Source organism: Canis aureus, chromosome 36 (genome assembly GCF_053574225.1).
Source record: "Canis aureus isolate CA01 chromosome 36, VMU_Caureus_v.1.0, whole genome shotgun sequence".
NCBI classification, from domain to species: Eukaryota; Metazoa; Chordata; class Mammalia; order Carnivora; family Canidae; genus Canis; species Canis aureus.
In genome coordinates, this window is record NC_135646.1 from 15,756,592 (window position 1) to 15,780,921 (window position 24,330).

Sequence of the window (24,330 nt, forward strand, 5' to 3'; positions counted from 1 at the left end):
TCAGGTCGTGATCCCGGGATCTGGGATCGAGTACTACTTCGGGCTCCTGAGGAGCCTGCTTCTCCCTCTGCCTATGTCTCTGCCTCTGTGTGTGTGTGTCTCTCATGAATAAATACAGAAATCTTAAAAAAAAAAAAATAGAAACTATAGACCTAGAGCCAAGCAGTCCTTTATAACATTGATTCTTAGCCTCTTGGTCTCTACATCTTTTTTTACATTCTTAAAAAATTTTGAGGATCCCAAGGAGCTTTTGAAGTTTATATCTATTCCTCTTTACCATGGTCAAAATTAAAAGTGAGAAGAGGCTCAAAAGTTTATTAATTTAAAAATGGAATCAACACACTATATATGAAACAATTTTAAGCAGTAACTATATATTTTTTTAAAAAATATTTTATTTATTTATTCATGAGAGACACACAGAGAAGGAGTAAAAGAGAGAGAGAGAGAGAGAGAGAGAGAGAGGCAGAGACACAGGCAGAGGGAGAAGCAGGTTCCATGCAGGGAGCCTGACATGGGACTCGATCCTGGGTCTCCAGGATCAGGCCCTGGGCTGAAGGCAGCACTAAACCGCTGGGCCACCCGGACTGCCCCAGTAAGTATATATTTCTAAAAAAAAGAAGAGTGGCATCTTTTTTTTTTTTTTTTTTTTTTTGGTAGTACACCAAAACATAATAGGTGCTTGTTCCTTAAAAGGTAGTTGCAGCATTGTATCTGACATCTACCTCACACTCTGTTTCATTAAAATACAATGTTCTGTTGTGCTCTTTGAATCTTCTATCCCTGCATGATTTTGCAACATGATACACCGGTAATTTGGAAGTTCACTGAGCTATGCCAGACTTCCTAAAGCTCATTATAAAATATCCATCCCCCCCCGCAAAAATCACATTCATTAATATCACCATTAACCTCATTGGGTAAGTCTTTAAGACTATGTACATGGTAGTGGACGCAAGTTTTTAAAAATTCTGATGTTTGGTCAAAAGCTCAACTGTTAAAACTGGCAATACATATCGTTAATTGTTTCCTTACTGTGACAGTCTCACTTCACTCGTTTTTGAGAAAATATTTGCCAAACAACCACATCTGAATAACATTCTGCAAGTGGTTCTTTCACGCAAAAGGCAACTTTTCTGTTTCAATGACATTAGAAGTACTTTACACACCTCCCCTTTCATCATACACAATGTTGAAAAGATATGTTATAATTAGGCAAATTAAGAGTTTTTGTTACACCATCAAGGATATTCTTAAGTGGAACTGTTTTTTGTTGTCATTTGCTTGGTTGGTGCTTTGAGCTGCGAGGACATGATGGTAGAGAATACCATGGCTACTAGCCCTGTCCGGTGCTGCCTTGATTTATACTAAGACACCAATAGCTTTAGCCTTACTTATTTTTGACTTTGTCCCAATCCAGACAAATGTCAACACAGTGAGCAGACGAATAACATCTAAGTATCATTGCGAAAATAATTGACCTTGCAGACCTCTAAAAAGGTCTTAGGGATTTCCAGGAGTCTGTGGACCACACTTCAGGAATTGTGCTTTGTGGGGAGCATACCCCCTAGACTTTATACCTATGAATTATTATAAAAGCCATCCCCAACATTCCTACCTAAGTGGATCATTATGAACATGTTTATTGTAATACAATTTAGCTACCAATTCAATATATGCTGATGTTCTCAGAAATGCCTTGTGATATTTTTAGAACTTGAACCTTTAGGACCTAGAATTTCCCCAGATTCCTCATGATTACTCCCTGTGATATTTTAGAATCTGAGCTGTTGTACTTTTTGTGGATAGTTTTATATGGACATTGAATTCACAGCATAAAACAAAGTCATAATAATGGATTTAGAAAGGAGAAGGAAAAAAATCTTGCATTAAAATTTCCTACTAGAAGATGGAAACTTAATGCATTTATGAAAAAAGGTAAGATAAATGTTGATTTCTTCATAAAGTTTTCTTTATCCAGGCAGTGTTACAGCCACTCCATCCTTCATCTTCTTCCTGTCAAAATATGATTTCCAAGGGTGACCATGGAAAGGGTGAAAGGTTTCGGAGGGGAGGAGATTCTTCACAGGTCTTGAATGCCACTGAGGATCATTCAGAATGGGAACCTCTTGCTTACCCAACCATGAATGACAGAAGTCACCAAAGTCTACCAAATGCAGAGCATGGTCTACCAAACTCAGAATCACTGGAGGCGGTTTTGCAGCTGAAGTCAACACAAAGCACCAGGGCACAAAGCCAAGCACAAAAGACCTCAAAGGAAGTCTTTAGCTCCCCTCCGGGTTCCCAGGGAGGACTGCTGCAAGACACTCCCCAAATTGTTCCTGCTGAAATCAATGGTCCTGCTCTGGCAACAGAAATGAAAGACATGGTTAACATCCAGCAGGGAAAGGATGAGGTAGAGGGAGAGGAACTGCAAGAACTATTGTCAAAACTTACAGATGCCTTCACTCTAGAAATGCCACCAGGTAAGATTTTCCCAATCAATGGAGAGAGTGATGGCCTGGGATTCAGGCTGCCATTTAAACCCTGAGTTTTTAGGTGGGGAAGGGGCAGAAGGAGGGAGAGAAAGAGAGGACCCTCAAGCTGATTCCATGGTGAGCACAGAGCCCTACACAGGGCTCAGCCCCAAGTGCCCCTAAATACTTAATTTTACAGTATTATCCCAACAGCTACAATTCATCTAGTGAGTAGCAGTCAGAGTTGTGAACCTTTTGGACATAAGTAGCCATCTCTGAATAGATGTAGAGCCATGCCCGATTCACAGGGTTTTTGTGAGCATTAAATGTGATAGACCATAAGAGAGTTTACTATAGCACCTGGCACAATCCAAGCATTCAAGAATAGTAAGTAACTACAAATATTTTAAAAATCAGCAGCTATTATAAGCTGAACTGGAGAAACGAAAACAAAAAATAAAAATGAGATGTCAAAGCTAAAAGACTTAAAAAAACAAGTATTTATGTGAAATCTAAATTATATAGCATTTACATTATGAAATTTTAAATTATAAAATATAAATAACAAATATTAGATAATTTTGTTATTGCAGTTATGATCAATAGTACTACTACAGATATAACTGAGCAACCTGATATTACCACTTAAAAATGAGGATAATAAATGATGCTCTTCCTAGAGGATCATTGATTAAGTTTCTTTTTTTAATGATTAAGTTTCTATAATGTAATGTAAGTTTCTACCATCATTATCATCACCATATTCTTCATAAGTTAGGGCTCATTGATAAATTCCGAAGGCTCTTTTTAAAAATATTTTTAAGCTATAGTTATTTCTTCTGTTTTGGACTGACATTGTCTTACAGTGTTTTGTTACCTTTATATACCTATATGCCTATATCCATGTCTTTTAGAAGCCTAAGATCTTTTATGTTCAAGGGATCATCTAAGGATTCGCAATAAAACAAAGAATAACATTCTCATGTAGTTCTGAATTAGAAGCCTTCTCAAAATATTTCTGAATTGACAGATGAGTTTGCTAGAGCTGATGTAACAAAGTACCTACTATAGGATGGGTAGCTTAAACATCACAGATTAACTTTCTCACATTTTCTCATTAATTTTCTCCTGAAGGCTAGAAGTCTAAGATCAAAATGTCCCTCTGTGGCTTCCCCTATCCAAATTTGCTCTTTTTACACTTGATCTTAGCCAAGAAGCTGAGAAGCGATTAAATTTACTCATTTTATAGACACTATTCACATTGGATTAGGACCCACCCACAGCACTTCATTTTAATTTAATTAACTTTTAAAAGAATCTATTCCAAATATATTCACATTCTGAGGTATGGGGGAGAGGACTTCCACATGTGAATTTAGGGAGGGAAACACAATGCAGCCCATAACAGTTGAGGAGCTGTAAAATCAGGACATCATAACGTCAGTCATATATTAAAGTTGGCAGAGCTGAGTCAATGACGTAATTATTTGGTGATTCTAAAAATCTCTACTGTGAAGAGTTGGAGTTACAATCCTTGTAATAGAGAAGACAAGATCACAAAGATGCCAGAAGCACGCTCAAACTGCCTGAGACAAAGACAGGACTCCTTGTGCCTGATTCTGAGACTGACACAAGATTCCACCCACCATGTTTCTATCTTAACTTCTTTGAGGTCATGATGAGTACTCAAAGCAAAGTCAACATCTACTTGAAGTTCTTAGGAAAATTTCACATAAAAATTTGACTTTTATTCTGGAAAAGTCTTTTAGTCTTTAACATCTTCATTTTTATTTTTCAATTTGTCTCTCCAGCTGAGCTTATAAAAGCTGCTGATCCCTTGCCACACTCACAAATCTAGTAGACTATGTTGCACATTACGGATTGCTAATAAGCTAGGTCTACTACATACATTGGGAAGACATTGTTCTAACACTTATGCAGCTGCATACCTGAAACTAAAATATTCATACATATTTTAAATTACCTTATTAAAATCTATATATAAAAATATATATCTATATATACACACATGAATATATTATTAAAAGGAAAATCATGAAAGGGTAAAGCTTATTTCTACATTTAGATGATGCCATAATGTATAAAGATGCAATTAGTATTGTCCAATCTTGTAGAAGATGCAAAAAATAAGTCCCCCCAAATTACTTAATTTCCACTTTAAATTTTCCACTTAAAATTTAAATAAAACTGTTGAAATGCTGCTGCTGAAGTATGCATTATACAAAAGTGCTTATGATGTTAGCAAGAAGGTTCATACTTTCCCTTTTTGTTATTATAGTACTGTATACTTTGTGATGACTCAGCAAAAGCTAATTGATAAGATTTAAATTTCCAGTCTTATTTTTTTTATCAGCCTTGTTTCTATAATGCCTTTTAAAAAATTTTTTTATTTACTGATTTGAGAGAGACTGAATGAGAGAGAGAGCATGAGTAGGGGCAGGGAGTGGGAGAAGCAGACTTCCTGATTAGCAGGGAGCCCACTGTGGGGTTTCAGGGCTTGGGGCTCTATCCCAGAACCCTGGCTCAGGGTTCAATCCCAGGACCCTGGGATCATGACTTGAGCTGACGGCAGATGCTTAACTGGCTGAGCCACCCAGGCACCCCTCCTCAATGCTTTTAAGCATAGGATCTATGTTAATCTCCTGGAGCCAGGAGGTCTTGGCATCAAGATATCTAGCATCAGTGGTCTGGAATAAGCACATGATGGCTTTGCTCTGTCATTCCTTAGATACCATTGATTGTGCTGGAAGACCCTAAAGATTTCATTATCTCTTTGTCCCTTACAAGGAGAACATATCATAAGGCATGTATAGGGTGGGGGTTCAGATCCTAGCAAGAAGAGAAGCAGGAAAAGAAGCAAAGGGGGAAAAAAAATCAAGCATTTTCCTTCACAGGGTCTCATTGGTTTCTCTGTCTCACTGTAGCTGACTATCCTTTCTAATGGGGGTTTTGCTAAGAGTTAATCCATTTTGGACATTAAAATGAACTTTAGATTAAAAGCTTAATTAGACCAAAATAACAAGCCTAATGGTCAGTTTGTAGGCCGTTGTAGACATTTACTGAACAGAGTCATTCAGTATCAGGCTAAGAAAACAGGATTTCATGAGACTATGAGAGTTTAATAGAAAGTATGTAGGAGAGGTTCCCCAAACCTCTTTGAATTCCAAATGTTGGGTTGCAAATCAGTAGCAAACAATTTGCTTTCCTTGCAGGAAAAGAAGTCAACTTGAAAGTGTCTAACACTATTTTCTTCTGTGGTGACACACACACAAAAGACATAATTGTCTAGTTTTATTTTCTCATTAAATTATTTCCAGCCCATTTGTAAGTGAAATTTCCTGTGTATCTCTGAAATCCTTTTCCCAGCTTGTCTCCCATCACTCTTGGTCACCTGTTCACCAATTTTAAGGATGAGAAGGGAAGGCCAGAGAGTAGATGTGGGAGGGTTATTCCTGTTCCTTTCTTCTTCACGTGAAACCATCATCAAAATTATTAGTATAAATAATCAGAAAATGAAGCTTGAACTTGAGCAAATTCTAAGAAAATAAAGAGCAGTGGAAGCTCAGGAGAGAGAAGTGCGACAGTGTCTCTTTAGCTCACTTATTTAAGAAAGTAGTCTTCTCAAATATTGCCTGTGGATCCTGGGGGTGTGTACTGAAATCTTGTTGAATCTTTCTCTGTCTCTGTTTCTCTCTCAAAAATAAGTATGTATGAAAAAGTAGAAGCCTTTGCTCTCAATGAAAGAAGATACAGACGTCCAGCAACTAAGCTCCATGAAGGTAGAAAAAAATTTCTAATTGATTCATCATTCATTCACTCATTTATTAATTCCACAAATATTTCTCCAGCACTTATTATGTGCTAGATGCTGGGTGTTCATTTTGAAAGGGGCGCATTACATTTTTAAGACACTCTAGCATTAAAAAAAAAAAAAAAAGATACTCTAGTGTCACGTGGAGAATGGTTTGGAGAAGGAAGTGAGCAAAGAGACCAGGTAAAAGCCTGTTGTAATCTAGGCAAGATGTGGTAGTGGCTTGGCCCCCCGGGGAACAGGGATATATTTATTGTAATGAGGAGACCTGAGATAGGGGGTGACACATCAAGAGTTCTGTTTTGATCACATTAAGTGTGAGTTTCCTGAGAAACATCCAATATATCAGAGCACCCATCAACGTACACAATCTGGAGCTCACAGGAGAAGCCTTAGTACACAGTAGATATCCAATACATATGGGTTTGCTTAATTAATTACTGTTGTAAGGAAGACACAGACTCAGCCTTTCCATTTCCCAGCAGAGTAGTACTAGACTAGATAACCTAATACTTTTTAATCACTATATCCATCATTCTGGTAGCTTCCTCTCACATCCCTGATTCATTCAGAGATTCATTCGGATAGATTTTTAATTACATTGAAGTGAATTATTTTCCCATTTTTATTTCCTTTGGACTGTCGATTGCACAGGTATTTCTAACATCTCATGAGGCTACCACTTGTGCTTTACCTTAATTCAGTCTCTATATAAATGGAATCTCAGGTGTATGCCAGGCATCATGCTAGGAGCTATAGGTGAATGTATATCTTTGGCTTTTTTAACATTGCAAGAGACTGAAGCTAAAAAGAAAACAGCCAAATAATAAGAAAAACTTCCTATGAATGAAATGGATTATTGCTTTCCTATTTCTTTATTGCTGTATTTTAAGTTTTTATCATTGTGTGCTGAGAAGCAGAATATCCTAAAATAAGTTTGCCTCTGGACAAGGTTTTCTTTATTCAGGCAATAAAATATTATTTATTCAAGGTTCTTGTAGTTCTGGAACAATATTGGAGAATAGATACATTTAAAATGCCACGAATCCTCTCCTCTTATGTTCAACAGAAAACAGCCCAGAGGAAGCCATTATATAAATCACGAACCTAAAGTATATAACCAATAAAATAAGTCTTTCCAAGTTTTCATTTCCCTCAATTTTATTTTTTATTAATCACACAAATAATGTTATACTGCATGTTCATAGTATTATGCCTAAGTGTACAGGATTTTTAAAAAATGGATTCATTCACTCCTTGTCACCAGTTTTCTCAAAGATAATGACTGTTACCAGTTTAGTGAATTTTTCTTTCAACTCTTTTCTGTATATTTTGATGTCTTTCTCCACATAAGTTAGATTGTTCTTACTTTTGATTTTTTTCACTTGCCAATATAGCTCAGACATTGAGCAATTTCATTTTTTAAATGCTGCATAATATCACAGAGTATAAATTGACATAATTTATTTACTGATCTATAATTAAGTTGCTTCCAATTTTTTATTGCCATAAGAATGGTTTGGTAAATGTCTTTATGATCTATATCTTTGTACTCATATATGAATATATTTGTAGCATCATTTTCTTTTTTTTTTAATTTAATTTAATTTTTTATTTTTTTTATTTTTATTTATTTATGATAGTCACACACAGAGAGAGAGAGAGAGGCAGAGACACAGGCAGAGGGAGAAGCAGGCTCCATGCACCGGGAGCCTGACGTGGGATTCGATCCCGGGTCTCCAGGATCGCGCCCTGGGCCAAAGGCAGGCGCTAAACCGCTGCGCCACCCAGGGATCCCTGTAGCATCATTTTCTAGAAATATAATTCTTAGGTTAAATATTATGCATATCAAACTTTTGGTTGATAACTGCCACGCTGTAGATCTTTCTACAACACTATCTCTCTTATAATAGATCATAGGGAACTACTGAAAGCATTCATCAGTAGCTGTACAGCGCAGATTTTCAAAGCGTGGTCCCTAGACCAATGGCATCAGAATCACTTGGGACCATATCAGAAATGCAAATTCTTGGACTACCTCCCTGATACACTATATCAATGAGGCATCTCCAAAGAAACCAAACCAATAGGATATAAATATAGAGATAGGAAAGAAACATTATTTTCAGGAATTGGCTCATGTGATTATGGAGGATGACAAGTCCCCAGATCTACTGTCAATAAATTGGAAACTTAGAAGAACGTATGGGTGTGGTTCCATTGCAAAAGCTGGCAGGCTGGAGACCTAGGAAGATATTTCGGTTGAAATCTGCAGGCAGAGGAAAACTGATGTTGCAGCTGCAAGGCAGTCAGGTAGGAGAAATTCTCTCACTCAGCTTTTCTGCTTAACTTAGGTCTTCAGCTGATTGGACGAGGCACGACCACATTAGGGAGGGCGATCCGCTGTAGTCGGTCTGTAGATTCAAATATCAATCTCATCCAGAAACACCCCCACAGCACACTCAGAATAAAGTTTGACCAAACATCTGGGCATTAGTAGCCAGTCAAGCTGAGGTATAAAATTAACCATCATATATACTGAATCAGAGCTCTTAGGGTAGGAGCTAGCAATCTGTTTTTACGCTCTCCAGGTGATTCTGACATACACCAGAATTTGAATACCGCTGCTCTAGAGTGGGCTTTCTGGCTACTCAGATTTGTGCTCTGAGTCGTGGAAGAAGGCCTTTTAAGAACCCACAACCAAGTGGTATTAGCAATTGATCATGACAAATAATAGCCATCCTATTTGCCAGCTGGTAGAAAAAGGACATTCTCATCAGGAATTGGGGAGGAAGAGTTTCTGTGCTAGAGTTTTAGCAAGATCAGCTTAAAAACCTACAGGCACTTTCTCTGAAGGACTCTTCTGTTTGTTGTTTTCAGGCCTGCAATCTTCAGTAGACATGGACCTGTATTGTGGAGCTGAGCGGGTGTGCAGGGCCTTCTCTGCTCTCGTTGATCAGATCACCGTGTCCAACTTGAAGTGATAAAGAGTCCAGGTTCAAAGGCTCCTTGGGATGACAATGAAACATGTTTTCAAAATCTATACTGAAAGAATTAAGCCTTTTACCTCTCAGTAATTTGGTGTGAAGTGTGAAGAAAGTAAGTTTTATTTTTAAATCTCCCTACTCATGTGTCTTAGTTCTTCAGTTCAGAGTAAATCCTTGGGAGGAAGGGGTGGTGGAAGGAAATGGAAAGAAGAGGCCAAGTTAAATCTGTGTATGCTGAGTTTCCAACAGAGGGCTATTCTTAATTTGAATATTAATATTCAAGTGTGTGATTTACATGAATTCATGCAACTGTTTTCTTCAAGTATTACTTAAATTATTGAATCGATGACCAAATTTTCTATCTGGATGCTCCTGATGGAGAACAAGCTGACACAGCACTAAACACACACACACACACACACACACACACACACGAGTGTATGCAAAACTGGTGAAATCTGAATAAACTTTGTGGATTGTACTAATGTCAATTTCCTGGTTGTATTATTGTACTATAATTATGCAAGATGTTACTACCATTGAGGGAAACTGGATGAAAGGTATACAGGATGTCTCTGTATTATTTCTTATAACTATATATGAATCAATAATTATCTCAAAATAAGTTTATTTTGAAAACATGAATATTTCTTGCTAAAATCCTATATCCAATGACTTTGGCTAAAGTACCCGCCAGCCCCCTTTCTCTGCGTGTATGATTGGGGTATAGATGCTTAACTTAATAACATCCAAGTAATAGCTAATATTCTTTGACTATCAGAGCACTTAGTTTCTAAGCACCTTACAAGTACTAACTCATTTAATCCTCACGAAAAAACTAGCAAGTAGAGATCTCATTTTATGAAGGAACTATGGCACAAAGAGCATCAGTAACTTGCCAAAAGTTGCATGGCCAGTAGTTGATGAAGTTGAGATTTCAACCTGGGTTCTGAGCCTATACTCTATACTTTCTCTCAATAAATATTGCTCTGATTCTAGTGTTTTGCATATTATCTTGATGTGCAATCCATGTTGCATTTAGAGAGGCTACCAATTCTTTTAATATGATCTGTAATTTATAGTACTGTTCCAGAAGAAAATGATGTCCAATTTAATAGGATTAGGACTAGGTTATCCATGTTCAATCTCATGCTAATATTTGCTTTTCGGCCTATTACGATTTTTTAAAATTTTATTCTCTGTCTTTCTCACTTTATCTCGCTTGTTCCTTATAAGTTTAATAAGCATCCCCTAAAACACTGATCAGCAAGCTACACCCCACAAGCCAAATCCTGCTTACTGCCTGCTTTATCCAAGCTATGAGCTAAGAGTGGTTATTACATCTTAAAAAAATGATCGACAGAGTCAAATGGAGAATATGTTGTGACACCTGAAAATGATATGGATTTAAATTTCATTGTCCATAAACAAAGTTTTATTAGAACACAGCCATGCTCATTCATTCACATAGTGTCTATGATGACTTGTATTCTACAAAAGAAGAATTGATTATTAGTTTCAACAGAGACCAGATGGCCTATAGTCATATGATATTTGCTATCTGAACCTTTATAGAAAAAATTGGCAGGCCCTGTTGTATACTACCCAGGTGTGGGAGGAGCAAAGGGCAGGCTTTTCTATAAGCAAGAGTGGCAAGAGTAGCATTTCTTCCATGATTTATAAGAAATAATAAGTTTACATGATGTTTTTTTAAGAATGTGATGAAAGATATTAGAGAAAGTGGCATGAAAGTAGAACCATGAGTCCATGTAGAAATGTAATGTGGCAGCTTTTAATGTGCCCTTCTCCTACCCAAGCTGAGGCTGGTTCCCCTTCCCAAGTTCCTTCCCCAGACTCATTTCCCCTGTTTTTAGGACTTGGTTAATTCTCAAATGCAGCTGTGTCTTCTGATAACCTTTAGATGAGGTTTTTAGTTTAAGGAGACCCCTCAACCTCCAGTGAAAAAACATTTACTGACGCTTCCTTTAGGTCTGGAAAAAGCAAGTGAATTGCCAACATATCTGAGATTCAAATTGGTTGTCAAGTATTGGTTGTGATAGAACAATTGGAAAGATGAAGTAATTAGAGATAAAAAAAGTCGCATTGTGTCTGGATCTCAAATATGTTTGCTCAATGGATTTCTCTGCTGTGAACCTCATCAGGTCTGTTCATTTTTCAGGGAAAAACTTTTAATGGATTCTTTCATTATAATGCTGTTCATTTTACTTTTTGTTTGCTTTGCATGCAAAATGTAACTGACCACTTACAGAACTTTAATATTTAATAAAATAGAAAATATGCTAATTGGAAAATACTTATACTTACTGCTATTTTATTAGAGTTTAGATTATCAGTGATGGTAACATCAAAGGTTGAAATAAAGAGACTCCAGTAATGTTACTTGAGGTCCAGAGCTTTTATTAATTTTGTTTCCATTAGAAGAATGCTTTACTTGCTATTTTTGTGCATTTTTTTGTTTGCTCTCTGTTTTATATAGTATTCAAAAATATCCTTTCAAACAAGATTTAGGTATTACAGACAGTTATTAAGTGATAATTAATAAGTATAGTTCCTTTTATGCCTGTACATAAGCAATGGCTAATGGCTTGGAAGTCATGCAGTGTATTCAAGTTCAATGTATGGCCGTTTTGTTCATTAACAAAATCCAGCATCCCAGAACAATTTATCAGAATGAATACAAACAATCTGATTTGTCCAATCCCCTGGTCCTCTTTGAAAGCTATTTTAACTCTCTCTGACAGTGGGTCGGGCATTAAAGCTACCATTTGAAGGAACATGTTAGAATGAAACCTTAAGTTAAGTACTCAGAATGTGGCTGATGATTTATCTCTGAACATTCCCATCATTTCAAGTAAACAAATGATCAATAGTCAAGAAAAACGTGTGTTTTTTTTTTAATTCCAAGATGTGAGATAGCTCTGAGGTTAGATTTATTTTCTCTTTATTTCCAGGCCACTGGTGACTTTTCCAATGAACTTAGACCCACTCTTGTGCAAATGCATGCTTATCAAACCTTCAATCAACTCTTTCTTCTTTAGGAAAGGTGTTCTTAGTTGCTGAGAATATGCACCTGAAAGTAGAGAAAAGTAACTCATTGTTAGAGCACCAGATTATTCTCAGGTCACTTAAATGTCAATAAATTGGTTTTATTTTTTTTTAATTTTTATTTATTTATGATAGTCACACAGAGAGAGAGAGAGAGGCAGAGACACAGGCAGAGGGAGAAGCAGGCTTCATGCACCGGGAGCCCGACGTGGGATTCAATCCCAGATCCCAGGATCGCACCCGGGCCAAAGGCAGGCGCCAAACCACTGCGCCACCCAGGGATCCCAATAAATTGGTTTTAAAAGAAAGTTTGTTGGGGTTCCTGGGTGGCTCATGAGTTGAACATCTGACTTTTGGTTTCCATTCAGGTCATGATCTCATGGGTCCTGGGCTGGGGCCCTGCCTTGGGCTCTGCACTCTGCAGGGAATCTGCTTGAAGATTCTCTCCCCCTGCCTCTTCCTCGACTCTCACACCCTTTCTGTCTCTCTCAAATCTTTAAAAATAAAAAATAAAGTTCGTTGTTTCTGTCCTTATCAAAAGTCTCTATAAATTTGTTGCAGGAGTGTGTATGCAAATCTGTGCTTATGTGTCCTTTGCAGTTTAAATAACATAAATTAAGTAAATTGTAATAAATGTATTTCCTTGTTAATGAATGTGTATGTACTAAGATGTTTTTCTGATTAAAAAAGTAAAAATGGTCATTATACAATTTTTTATGTTAAAGCTTTATGAAGCTGAAGTATACACTTCAGACCATAATTTCATTAACCATTACATTTCAATCATTTCCAAGTTTTCTGTTGTTATAAACAGTATTCCAGTGAAGATCCTTGTCCTGCATTGTTGGCCACATCTCTGAATGTTTCCTCAGGATAGATTTCTAGATGAGAAATTTCTGAAGATGTTACTAGGAAATTTCTTGGAACCAGTAAAGTAAAAAATCAAGCATTTGTAAAACCAATTATATATATTCCTGAAGCATTGTTTTCTCTAATGCTTAGGGTTTAAAATATAAGCACAAACATTTGCCAGCTAGACACCAACGGCAAATATCATCATATTATAAATCTAAATTTTAATTTCCTCATCATGAGCAATGCAAAGACTCACAATCTTCCTAGAACACACAAACTGCCAGTCTCAGGCAGACAGGTTTTTCTGTTTTTCTCATTGGCAGAGCAAGGTTTGTTGCAGAAAAAGGCCATTATTTTTGGATGCAAGCAAGGATATCAAAATCCCTTTATTTGCATTGAAGTTCTTACTAACCATGAGTTAAACTTAACTCTATTATTCCTATTTGAAAGTTAATCAGCCTACTCTTTTCCTAAATCAATTAATAACTCATTATTTCTCTCTGCCTTGACATGATCCATGGTAATTTATTGGTTAAGCTGGGTTACACCATCTTCACACTTTCTGGATATTTCAGCATTCAGCCCTTGACTCATATCTTTTTAGACTAAATAACAATGATCTTTTGAGTCTTTCCTCAAGTGATGATATCTCTAGCCCTCAGAATTTTTGGAATTCTCTTTTCTGGATGCCTTCTGTTCCTGCTGAGCATTGTTAGAAACAACTACAGTATCCAAGTCATCACCCAGTTCAAGCTGTCCTTGAGGTAAAGCTCTTCCAGACTCTATCCATAGTTAAATACATGCCTTCCATAAATTCCCCTTTTGTAGAATCACAGAAACTAGAATGGAGAATGGAGAATGGAGACTTTGTGGGCCATCTAATTCTTTCCTCACCCCTCTTTTTCAGATGAAGAAACTGAGAGCTAAATCAGTTAATTAAGTTGACTTAAGTTACATAGCTATTTGATATCTCTTGTTTTCATTATTTGTTGGCCCAATATTGACAAATATGATATATTAACATACATATAGGAGTTTAATGTTTTTAACAAAGCATGATTCGCAGCAACATTTCTCAAGTGCATTTAAACTATTTAAATTTGAGGATATAAAAATAACAAAAATCTTTTTGCAAGTTATATAGACACATTAGTTCTTTCCTTCTGCTCTGGTGATTCGATATCCCCAAGAACTATAGAGACAAACATCTCTTCACCCTCACCCCATCCCAACCTGGTAGTAGATTAATCCCTTATGAACAATAGAAAAAATTAGTGGAGACTCTGTGCAGGTACATCCAGAGCCCAGTTGAACCACTAGAGATTTAATCAAGCCTCTTGAGATGAAACTCAGTGTTCCAGCAACTATTTAACTTTTAGACATGGTGTCTCCTTGACCCAAGACCCTCTCTGACTGTGATTATACAATCTAAATGGAAAGTCTTGTTTCCTGATCTGCAAACAACTGTTTATGTCAAACATTAAAATAACTTCAATAAAGTAAAATATTCCCTCCTGCTACATAGCTGCTCTGGCTAAAGTTTGCAAACCAGCTGAGTCAACAGCAACTCTGTAGCAAGAAAAAAGAAAGCGCCTTCCAAAACTGAAAATAAATCTACTATTTTTTTTAAAAGAAGAAGAAATTCTATGCTTAAATATGCTCAAAAAATTACATGTAGCTTCAGACTATTCTGATAGCCACATTGCAAGCAAGCCAACTGAAAGCTGTTTTAGAGAAAGACTTATGTGTGTATATAATTGTTTTCATATTCACCTGAACACAATTATTATTATTTTCATTTAGTCTATAGATACTTTAGTAATTTAAAATGAGTGCAAAATACCTTTAAAAAGCCCCAATAAATATGGGTAGTGATTTGAGAATGACAACTAAATATGATAAGAATGGAAGAAAGAGTTCTATACCACAAGTGAAGAAAATATCCAATTCTATTGATACTGATGTCTAAACAGCCTCTGTTTAAAACAGTTTTTTAAATATTGGTAACCAACATTGAAAGACACTTACTTTGTATTTCTTTAGTAGCTAAGCTGGTAAAAGAATATTTCCTCTAAAAATGGAAATTGGTTTAAGTTACAATAACACTTGCCAAAATAGTAAATTTATCTATAAATAACAGCAATGGATTATCTGGTTTAATGGATCAGCAAACCATGAGGATTTTTAGCTATTGAGGTTAAAACAAAGTAGATATATAAAGGCTCTACAATATCTTGAGAAACGGTTGATCTAGAACTATTACTGTTAAGTATTATTCCAGTAGAGAAATTATAGGGATATAAATGTAAAAATTAGTTATGTCTCAGTTTTTCACTGTTGCATAAGTAATTCCAAGAGTTATTATCACCTAAACAGCCTTTGTTGCAAGGATTGGAAGCTCATTGGTTGAAACAACATTTAAAAAGGAATAAAAACAATATGAATAGAGCTAAGTTATCTATTTCTCAGCTTACTCACAGGGGCTCATTTGCTCTAATTCTAATTCTATAAAGGATATTTCTTCTAGTGCCCCCAGAGAAGACTGATTTTGAATATAATATTCGCACCACTGAGAATCTCTAAATTTGTCGGAATTTCCAAATTACTAAAAATTAATCACTCAGCTTGCTGAAAGTTAATTACATATTTGACATTTGTTCAAAAAGCAACAAGGAGTGAATCTGCAAGCCAGCCAATTTTTCTGCCTTTTATTTCACCAGCTAGGTACATTGCAAGGAGCCCCTCCATTTACATGGAAGCCATATTTTATTCTATTTAAAGGAGATAAAAGCTTGTGTGTTGTGAATATTCCCCAGACTTACATTCAAATCTTCCCAAGTCCATAGCATGTTAAAGACAGGTTATGACCCCTAATATTCAGGCTAATCACTTTATACTTTTGTGTTGTATTTTGGGAATCATGCTTTTCCTTACTTGTCTTTTTATTCTTCCTTGCTGGTATTTACATGAAGTATGAGAATGAAGACAATATAATGATATAGACAGCTACCATAAAATACAAAAGGAAGTGCTATCTTCCTATGACTTCTGTGCTCTTGAATTCACCCCTGAGAGGAATATATGTGGCAATGAATTCCCCTAAAACCATTTCCCTCTTCCTCACAATTGGGCACATTCATACTTGATTGACCATTTTGAAAGACATGGGACCTAGAATTGACCACCTTGTTTTCTCCCTGTGTGCTGTGGATGCACTGCTGAAATCTTTTCTTCCTTCCCAGCCAATTGCCTCCTTCCTAAGCCATGGTTCCTGGAGAGGACACAGTCCACATAGATGTCCCAGAAGAGTTGGGCCAGATCCCAAAACAGTGCTCCATGCTTTAAGTTCTCAGATGACTTCAGGTAGATCATAAAATCCCAGAAACCTGAAACAGTGTTAGAAATTCGAGGCTTCCGCATTTCCAGGAGGAGCACTGAAGAAGATTCCCAGCACTGAGGATCAGCTTGGTTAAGAGCCAGCAGGTCTGTCTGGCTATGACAGAAGAAAGGAGAGACACAGCACATTCCCACAATGAGCAGGGAGCAGGTAAGGGTCAAGGGGCGGTAGATCCCTCTTCTGTTCCCAGGATTGGCCATGGGGCTGAAACTGAATAGAATGGAAATATCTTACAAATCCTTACTTGAGCTCCACTCAATAATGAAAATAATCATGCTTTTAAAAACCTTTGTGCCAGCAAGGGAAATACGCCATTGTCCCTAGGAAAATTCTTACACCGTATCTCCCATGAGTCCCATTCTACCTAAAATGGGTCATTGCCACACCAGGTACTATGAAACCAAGATATTTAGATTAGAAAGTATTAATTTCTAAGACATGTTCCTTTAGGAAATGAGTAAGTGAATTTGTTTTCCCTAGTACAGAGGAACAGAGTTTAAAAGAATATACAGTGAAAATTTAAAGTCTTACTGCATGACTTTAATTATTCTATAATATCATAGTTTAGCCTACCTATTCTAATCCAGGACTCCCATGCAATTAAGAATTTTAATATATTTCATCCTTAGATGTTTTCTTATTTGGGGTGACTTTCAATTTTTAAAAAGCATAAAAATTATAAAATGTAAATAAACATAAACATAAGGTTTATGTTTATTTAGATACTAAAAGTATGGGAACCAAAGAGCATATATTCAATCCATTAGAGTAGAGTCAATTGACATTTTGTCAGCACATAAACTACTCTACAATTCTGATATAACTTTCATAAAGATAATGTTTTACCATTTCTTTCTTCTTGCTATGAATCTTAAGAATTTTAATGAAAACATTTGCCTCTCATTCAACTTTTCTGGCTCTCAAAGCCTGCTGCAGTAAAAGTAAACCATATAGGAGCACTTAGGTGGCTCAGTAGGTTGGTTGGGCCTCTCTTTGTTTCACCTCAGGTCATGATCACATGAGTCATGAGGTCAAGCCCCAGGGGCTCCATTCAGCATGGAGTCTGCTTGAAGATTTTCTCCCTTTGCCCCTCTCCCCCACTCTCTCTCTTTTTCAAATAAATAAATAAATAAACAAATCTTAAAAAATTTAACTATATACCACTTTGAAATTCTTATGTTACACTTCAGACAGGTGCAATGAGAAATAATGTCCTTAAAATAATACTAATCTGAATTTTCTTTTTATCCCAGGAGAAAAAGCTTATCTGACCTTTAAAACTACACAAAATATATATCACACTCACACAATTCTAACATAAAGAAAAAACAGGAGGTCATATACAGCTCACTTTTAGTTTTATCTTATATTTCCAAACCTTTTAGATGTGAATATCACGAAGGCAAGCAAGGCACAGCTCATGGGAATACGTCTATATGGAACATTTAAGGATAGCACCATAAGATTGAATCTTTCTCTTCTGCACAGCAGCAGAGCATATTGAGACCCTTAAATCAGTATTTCAGAAACGCCTTTGAGCATGCAGGTTCCTATTTGGAAGAGGCATGTTGAGATACAGGTTATTTAAAAAAATTTCCAGATCACTTACACAGGATTTCTCCCTGAACAAACTTATATTCAATATGTCCTCTTCTGAACTAAAATATCGAAGTTGAGTTGCCCCAAAGGCTGTTTATCCTTAGGTGGCAAGTCCAAGTGTCAAGCGCTGAGTTACAGGAAGACGGAGGGCGGGACGCTGTCCAGGGTGCTGAAGTCAGTGCGGTGCAGGACGCCCCGTCTGCTCCCACCACAGCACTCAGGTCGGCTCCTATAGGTTCCCTTCTCAGGCAGGACACTCTTCCCGGAGCCTGCAAGTGCCTCGGTCCCGGGGTTCTCCGTGCGCCCTGCTAGGAGCCCAGCGTTGGGCTCGCTGCGTCCCGATCCCACACCTGGTTCAACGGCCTCCCCCTCTTCAGTGCGGAGCTGCCGAGGACCGGCTGTGCGTGCCCTTTGCGCTCCAGTACTTCCCTTACCCTGAGCCTCAGAACTCCCAGGTCGCAGGAGAGCACCCCTTTGCACTTACCTGCTCAACCCTCCCTGGGTTCCCTGGAGTGTGTGAGGAGGAAAAGCTCAGGCTGCTCCCCGAGCGAGTGACGGTCCCCACCCCGGCGTCCTGAAGGCTACGGTGCCTCTTAAGCAGTGGGAGTGCTCGGCGCCTCTCCAAGTCTACGTCAAAGCGCCGGGAACTGCCGCCACCTCTCGCCCCCAAGTCCGTCTCCGGCCCCCTCCGCCCCGCTCCCTCCCCTGGAGATCTCACTTCAGGTGGCCAGCAGGCTCCGCGCCACACGCCCTCACTGACCCCGGCGCGCACCTGCCCTCCACCCGGTGGAACCGAGTCTATGCGGTTTGACTTCCCGCCACGCGCCCGCAGGAACTGGAAAGTTGGGACCCAGCTCCGCCAGTCTGGGAGCGAGTGGGGCTGCCAGATCCCCACCCCACAGGCATGCCTTGTTTGAGGATAAAGAGGGAAGCCCCGGGTCTCTTGGGGTCGGGAGGCACTTGGGCGCTGGGACAGAGGTCGGACAGGGCTCAGAGGAAATAGGGAGCCTCTTAAAGAGATCTGGGTGTGAACTTCTCCGGTCTGCCTGCAGTCCTGGGCTGGGAGGAGAAGAATGCACTTGGGGCAAGGATGGAGGGAGGGAGGGACATGGGGATGCTGGAAGTTCCCCCTGTCTGGAGACAGGAAACCCCATTACCTCCAGGCTCTTGGCCTGGATCCCCTCAGTAGCCTGGACTGTTACTGGCATCACTTGTGTGATGGAGCCCACTGCTCCAGATTCACAGGCTGGTCCCTGCTTTCTGCCTGGGAATCCCTTTTGGTTTTCCACTCACAGCTAGTTAATATCTCAGTGTGAGGCTGTCAAGACTCCAGGGCTCTGCTAAGCATTAGCATCAACCTCAACTGAAAACATACCCAGCCTGGGGTCCTAAGGCGAAAGTCCTACCTTTGCAAGTGTTTCCGAGGTTTGCCCCTCACCTTAAAACCCTCTAAGTGTCCTAAAAACCACTTGTGGTCTCTAACTGAAGGCTTTTGTGCCAGCTCAGTAGTATCCATGGTTACCTTTCAGAGGGGCACAGAAAGGAACCCAGGCTTATAGCAAGATTTACTGAAGACAAGAACTGACCAGCTACCCAAGAGATAGAAATACAGCTCCAGAAATGCCTGGGTGGCTCAGCGATTGAGCATCTGCCTTCCACTCAGGGCCTGATCCCTGGGGTCCTGGGATCAAGTCCCACATCGGTTCCCTGCAGGAAGCCTGTTTCTCCCTCTGCTTGTGTCTCTAGCTCTCTCTCTGTGTCCCTCATTAATAAATAAATAAAATCTTAAGAAAAAGAAAGAAAGAAAGAAAGAAAGAAAGAAAGAAAGAAAGAAAGAAGAAAGAAAGCTCCAAAGAGGATTCCTGAGGGATTCTGGGCTTTTTCTCCTGCTCTGAAGCCTGATGGAATGTACTTCAGTCTGTGAATTTGTGAACTGAGCATGCTAATGCCTGCTTTTAATTATGCCCTAAAGATGGCGGGAAAGATAATAGGTGAGGTCTTGGACTTACTTCCTGGATTTCAGGATGCTCTCAGCCTTTTGGAGAAGGTCATTAGAAAAATACAGATGTGTGAGCACAAGGGACAACCCTGTGGAAAGGGAAGGAAGAGAGAAGAGCAGGTATCTTTGAGGAGGTGACTGACAAACTTCTTGGAGAAGGAGTTATACAAGAGTCCTGGGGCCAAAAAGGGAGAGGATAGTCTCTTCCAGGAAGTGAAGTAGGCATGAGCAAAGACGTGGAGGGAGCACTCAAAGCTGTTCTGTCATTTTCTGGGGAGAAAATGAAAGAAAAGGAGTTTAGAGAGAGAAGGGAGACAGTAGTAGGGTTGTGAGGATTTAATTCTGGTTTTGGATGTGTTGACATCACTTTTGAAAACATTTGTATATAGATTTTCAGTGCTTACTTTATTTTCCAGGGTCTATGTGCCAGGCACTATTGTAGATGCTATGAATGCAGAAGGAACAAAACAAAGTCCCTCCACCCATGGGGCTTACATTGTAGAGGGGGTGGGAAAGAACATTTATATTTTAATTTAAAAATTATATATATATTATATATATATATATATATATATATATATATATATATATATATATATAGGCACCTATGTGGCTCAGTTGGTTGAGCACCTGACTCTTTTTTTTTTTAAGATTTTATGAATTGGGGGCACCTGGGTGGCTCAGTTGGTTAGGCGTCTGCCTTCAGCTCAGATCATGATCCTAGGGTCCTGGGATTGAGCCCCACATCAGGCTCCCTGCTCAACAGCTAGCCTGCTTCTCCCTCTCCTCTGCTTATGCTCTCTCTCTCTCCCCCGCTCTTTTTATTTATTTTATTTTATTTTTTTAAAAAGATTTCATTTATTTATTACTGAGAGACACAGACAGAGAGGCAGAGACATAGAGGGAAAAGCAGGCTCCCTGCAATGAGCCTGTTGTGGGGCTCGATCCCAGGACTCCAGGATCAATGACCTGAGCCAAAGGCAGACACTTAACCACTGAGCCACCCAAGCCCCCCTTTTAAAAAAGATTTTATTTATTTTTGAGTGAGAGAGAGAACAAGTAAGCATGAGCAAGCTGGTATGTGGGGAGGAGCAGAGGGAGATGCCAGGCAGACCCCAAACCCAGCACAGAGCCAAATGGCCAACTTGGGGCTCAATCTCAAGACCCTGAGACTATGATCTGAGCAGAAACCAAGAGTCTGGCACTTAACCAACTGAGCCACCCAGGCGCCCCTAGTGTTGAACTCTTGATTTAAGCTCAGGTGGTGGTCTTAGATCCTGGGGCCAAGCCCCACTTGGGGCTCCATGCTCAGAGGGAGAGTGCTTCAACCCTCTTTTTCTCCCACCCTCTTCTTCTGCCCCTCCCCCTGCTCCTGCTCTCTCTCTCTTTCTAAAATAAGTGGATAAATCTTTTTAAAAGTTATATATTTTTACAATGATTTGTATTTCCAGTTTCTGTGTTGAACATTGAGTTTACAGTTATATATCAAACACACATAAGTAGCTAATTAAACAAATATTGCCATATGAGTCAATAATGAGAGTCTATCATTCTGAAGTGCCCCAAAAGTATATGTGTAATAGGTCAGATATGATAAGAAGAAGCAAAAGATCATCATGAAAAAGTAAAGCAAGATTGGAAAAGAATGTGGAGAACAGCTATTCTATATGGATTACTGAGAAGCACTTCCTGGTGAGGAAAAATTGAGTAAATTCTATTTATGTGAAATAATGACCTGTACAGTCACATGGGAATGAATTCTCCATGTGGGGTATATGGGAAGCATGAAACAAGTATGTTGGAAGAAGTATTTTCTGGGTATAGTGGTAGGAAATGAGGTCAGAGAGGTGGTCAGAGACCCATCCTGACTGCTCAATAGAGAATAGATTGCATAGGGCAGGGCCGAGGCAGGGAGTATAGTTGGGAGCTGCTACAAAACTTCAGATCAGATATGGCAAATTGAAGAAAGGTGTAGCAGTTGAGTCGCTGAAAGTAAGTGGATTCTGAATATATTTTGATGATAGAAAAAATGGGACTTATTGATGGACTGGATATAGAGTACAAGAGAAAGAGAGAAATTGAAGATGACTTCAAGTTGTGGGGGCTAAGCAACTGGAAGTTTGGAATTACCATCAGCGAAAAGAGGAAAAATGTCTTGAAGAATAAGTGTGAGAAAGAAACATCAAGGGTTTGGTTTTCAAGATGTCAAGTTCGAGGTGAACATCATCCAAATGGAGATGCTGAATAGACAAGGCAAAGCTGGGGACTAATGATAAACACTTGAAATACAACATTTAGGAAAGAAGTCTAGATTTGGGATTTAGGTTGACCTGTAGGTAACTCTCACAGGAAAGTATGTAAAGTGGATAAAATAGTAGCCAGAGGATAGAAACTAAGAAGTGCCAACACTTAAGCGATTAAGAAACAGAGTTAAAGGAACTAGAAAGTTGTGCCTTAGAAATCAATGAAATTGAGATTTTCACAAAGAAGGAAGAAATAAAGCATATCACACAGATTCAGAAAAGGGGTCAATAAAATTAAGACAGAGTTTTCCATTGGATCTGAAAAATAAGAGGCTGCCAAGTTGCTCATTAGGAGACAATTTCAAATGAGTGTTGGGTGAGGGGCAGAGGAAGTGGTGGGCTGAGAGGAAACGGAAAGGGAAGAAATGTGGACGGCCCCTATGACGCATTTTCTATGAAGTTTAGGAAGGAAAAATGAGAAAGATTGGAACAGAAGGTTAGGGATTGGATCTTTATCATATTCACAGGCTGAGGGAAGAAACTAGTAGAGAGGGAGAAGTTGAAATTCGGGAGAGAAGGATGACTAGGAATCTCAGAGGAAACAAGAAACGAGGGAAATGAGAGAATTAAAAAAACAAACAGTGGTTAACAGAAGGGGCATAGCTTGTTCTAGGAGCAAGGAAGAAGGAGAGCTATCTCTGGATAAGGAATGTCTGTAGGTAGTATGATGGGAAGGGGTGCAAGAGTTGAGAGAGATGGTCTCACTCATCTTAATGAAGTAAGATGCATAGTCAGCCACAAGAAATGATTGAGGGGAGGTGTTAAGGAGGGAACTGAAGAGTGAAAAGACTTTGGAATAATCATTGACAAGAAGAGAGGAAATAAGAGAGAAAGAGAGACTAAAGAAAGTACTAAAAGCCCAGGCAAAGTTTGAGACCATAAGTTTGTAACAAACCATTTTTCAAGCATGTCTGGTTTTTACGAGGCAAAATAACTTAACAATGAAGATTATTATGCTCTGTATCCAAACTGCCTGGGTTTACACCATATCTTTCTCACTTGCCATATTTCATTGAATCTTAGATGCATTTTTTTCACACTTAACACCACTGAAATCAGAATGTATCTATCAGCTGATAGCACCTTGCAGTTAGAATTACAGCATTTTCTTTTGCTTTTTTGAAATAATGGGATGTTGACTGCATCTTTGATTTGATGTAATGTTTTGGGCAACTTGACCTCTGTGAAACAGTTTTCCTGCTTTTAATGGGCAAAAATCTCTCTTATGGCTAGTGTAAGTAAAATGAGATCATACATGGAAAATACTTAGAATGGGACTGCACGTAGCAAGTACTTGAAAAATGCTACTTATTACTTTTCGCCTGCAGTGTTCATCCAACTGAAGGTAGGAGAAAAAAATGGTCATTATTACATTGATTGAATGTTAGAGTTTTGTTGAGTAACTACTGATGAAGAAGGATGTGAAAAACTCAAAGTCATAAAAGCAAATTAGAAAAAGAGAAGAGGCTGGGGTGGAGGAGGAGAGACTAGAAGGAAGTAGAGGAAATTGGAAGTCTCAGTGAGGGAGGAAAAAGAGCAAATGTGAGATGAATAAAGAAGGAAGGTTCTAGTCAGGGAGAGGGACATTTATGTTTTATATTTTAGAGGTGGAACAGCTCTGAATTCTGAGCACAGTCACTGAAATGAGTGGCTGAAGTGGAGTGAATATAGAAACCACTGTAATGAGCTGAAAATAATGAACTGAAATGGTCACCCCTATTTGTGAGGGGTGAGGGTGAGCTGAGGGTGAGCTGAGGGTGTGTGACACTGCCATCCCAATGAGATGGCCTACGACAGCTCTTGCCAATGGGAATA

At 38.7% G+C, this 24,330-nt stretch overlaps 2 protein-coding genes across 2 annotated transcripts in view; one reads left to right on the forward strand and one right to left on the reverse strand.

Moving 5' to 3' along the window:
* DYTN (dystrotelin) overlaps positions 1 to 9,386 on the forward strand; it is a gene marked incomplete at its 5' end in the record, with an annotated part of 46,590 nt that extends 37,204 nt beyond the window's left edge. Inside the window, 2 exons of the mRNA XM_077884890.1 lie at positions 1,982 to 2,486; positions 9,190 to 9,386. Coding sequence (XP_077741016.1) covers positions 1,982 to 2,486; positions 9,190 to 9,293 — 609 coding nt within the window. The remainder of the gene's footprint in view (positions 1 to 1,981; positions 2,487 to 9,189) is intronic.
* A 2,307-nt stretch (positions 9,387 to 11,693) lies between these two features.
* Positions 11,694 to 18,798, reverse strand: FAM237A (family with sequence similarity 237 member A). Its single transcript, XM_077885007.1, has 3 exons — positions 18,698 to 18,798; positions 16,403 to 16,824; positions 11,694 to 12,387 (listed from the first exon to the last, which is right to left on the reverse strand). Exons 2-3 carry the CDS (start codon positions 16,812 to 16,814, stop codon positions 12,248 to 12,250), a joined length of 552 nt encoding a protein of 183 aa, XP_077741133.1. The 5' UTR covers positions 16,815 to 16,824; positions 18,698 to 18,798; the 3' UTR covers positions 11,694 to 12,247.
* Positions 18,799 to 24,330: the final 5,532 nt, after the last annotated feature.

Coding starts and splice junctions, on each gene's coding strand:
- FAM237A (XM_077885007.1), bottom strand. CDS start 16,814: ATGGCCAATCCTGGGAACAGAAGAGGGATCTACCGCCCCTTGACCCTT. Junction 12,388..16,402: donor GCACACAGGGAGAAAACAAG/GTGGTCAATTCT, acceptor CTCTACTTTCAG/GTGCATATTCTCAGCAACTA.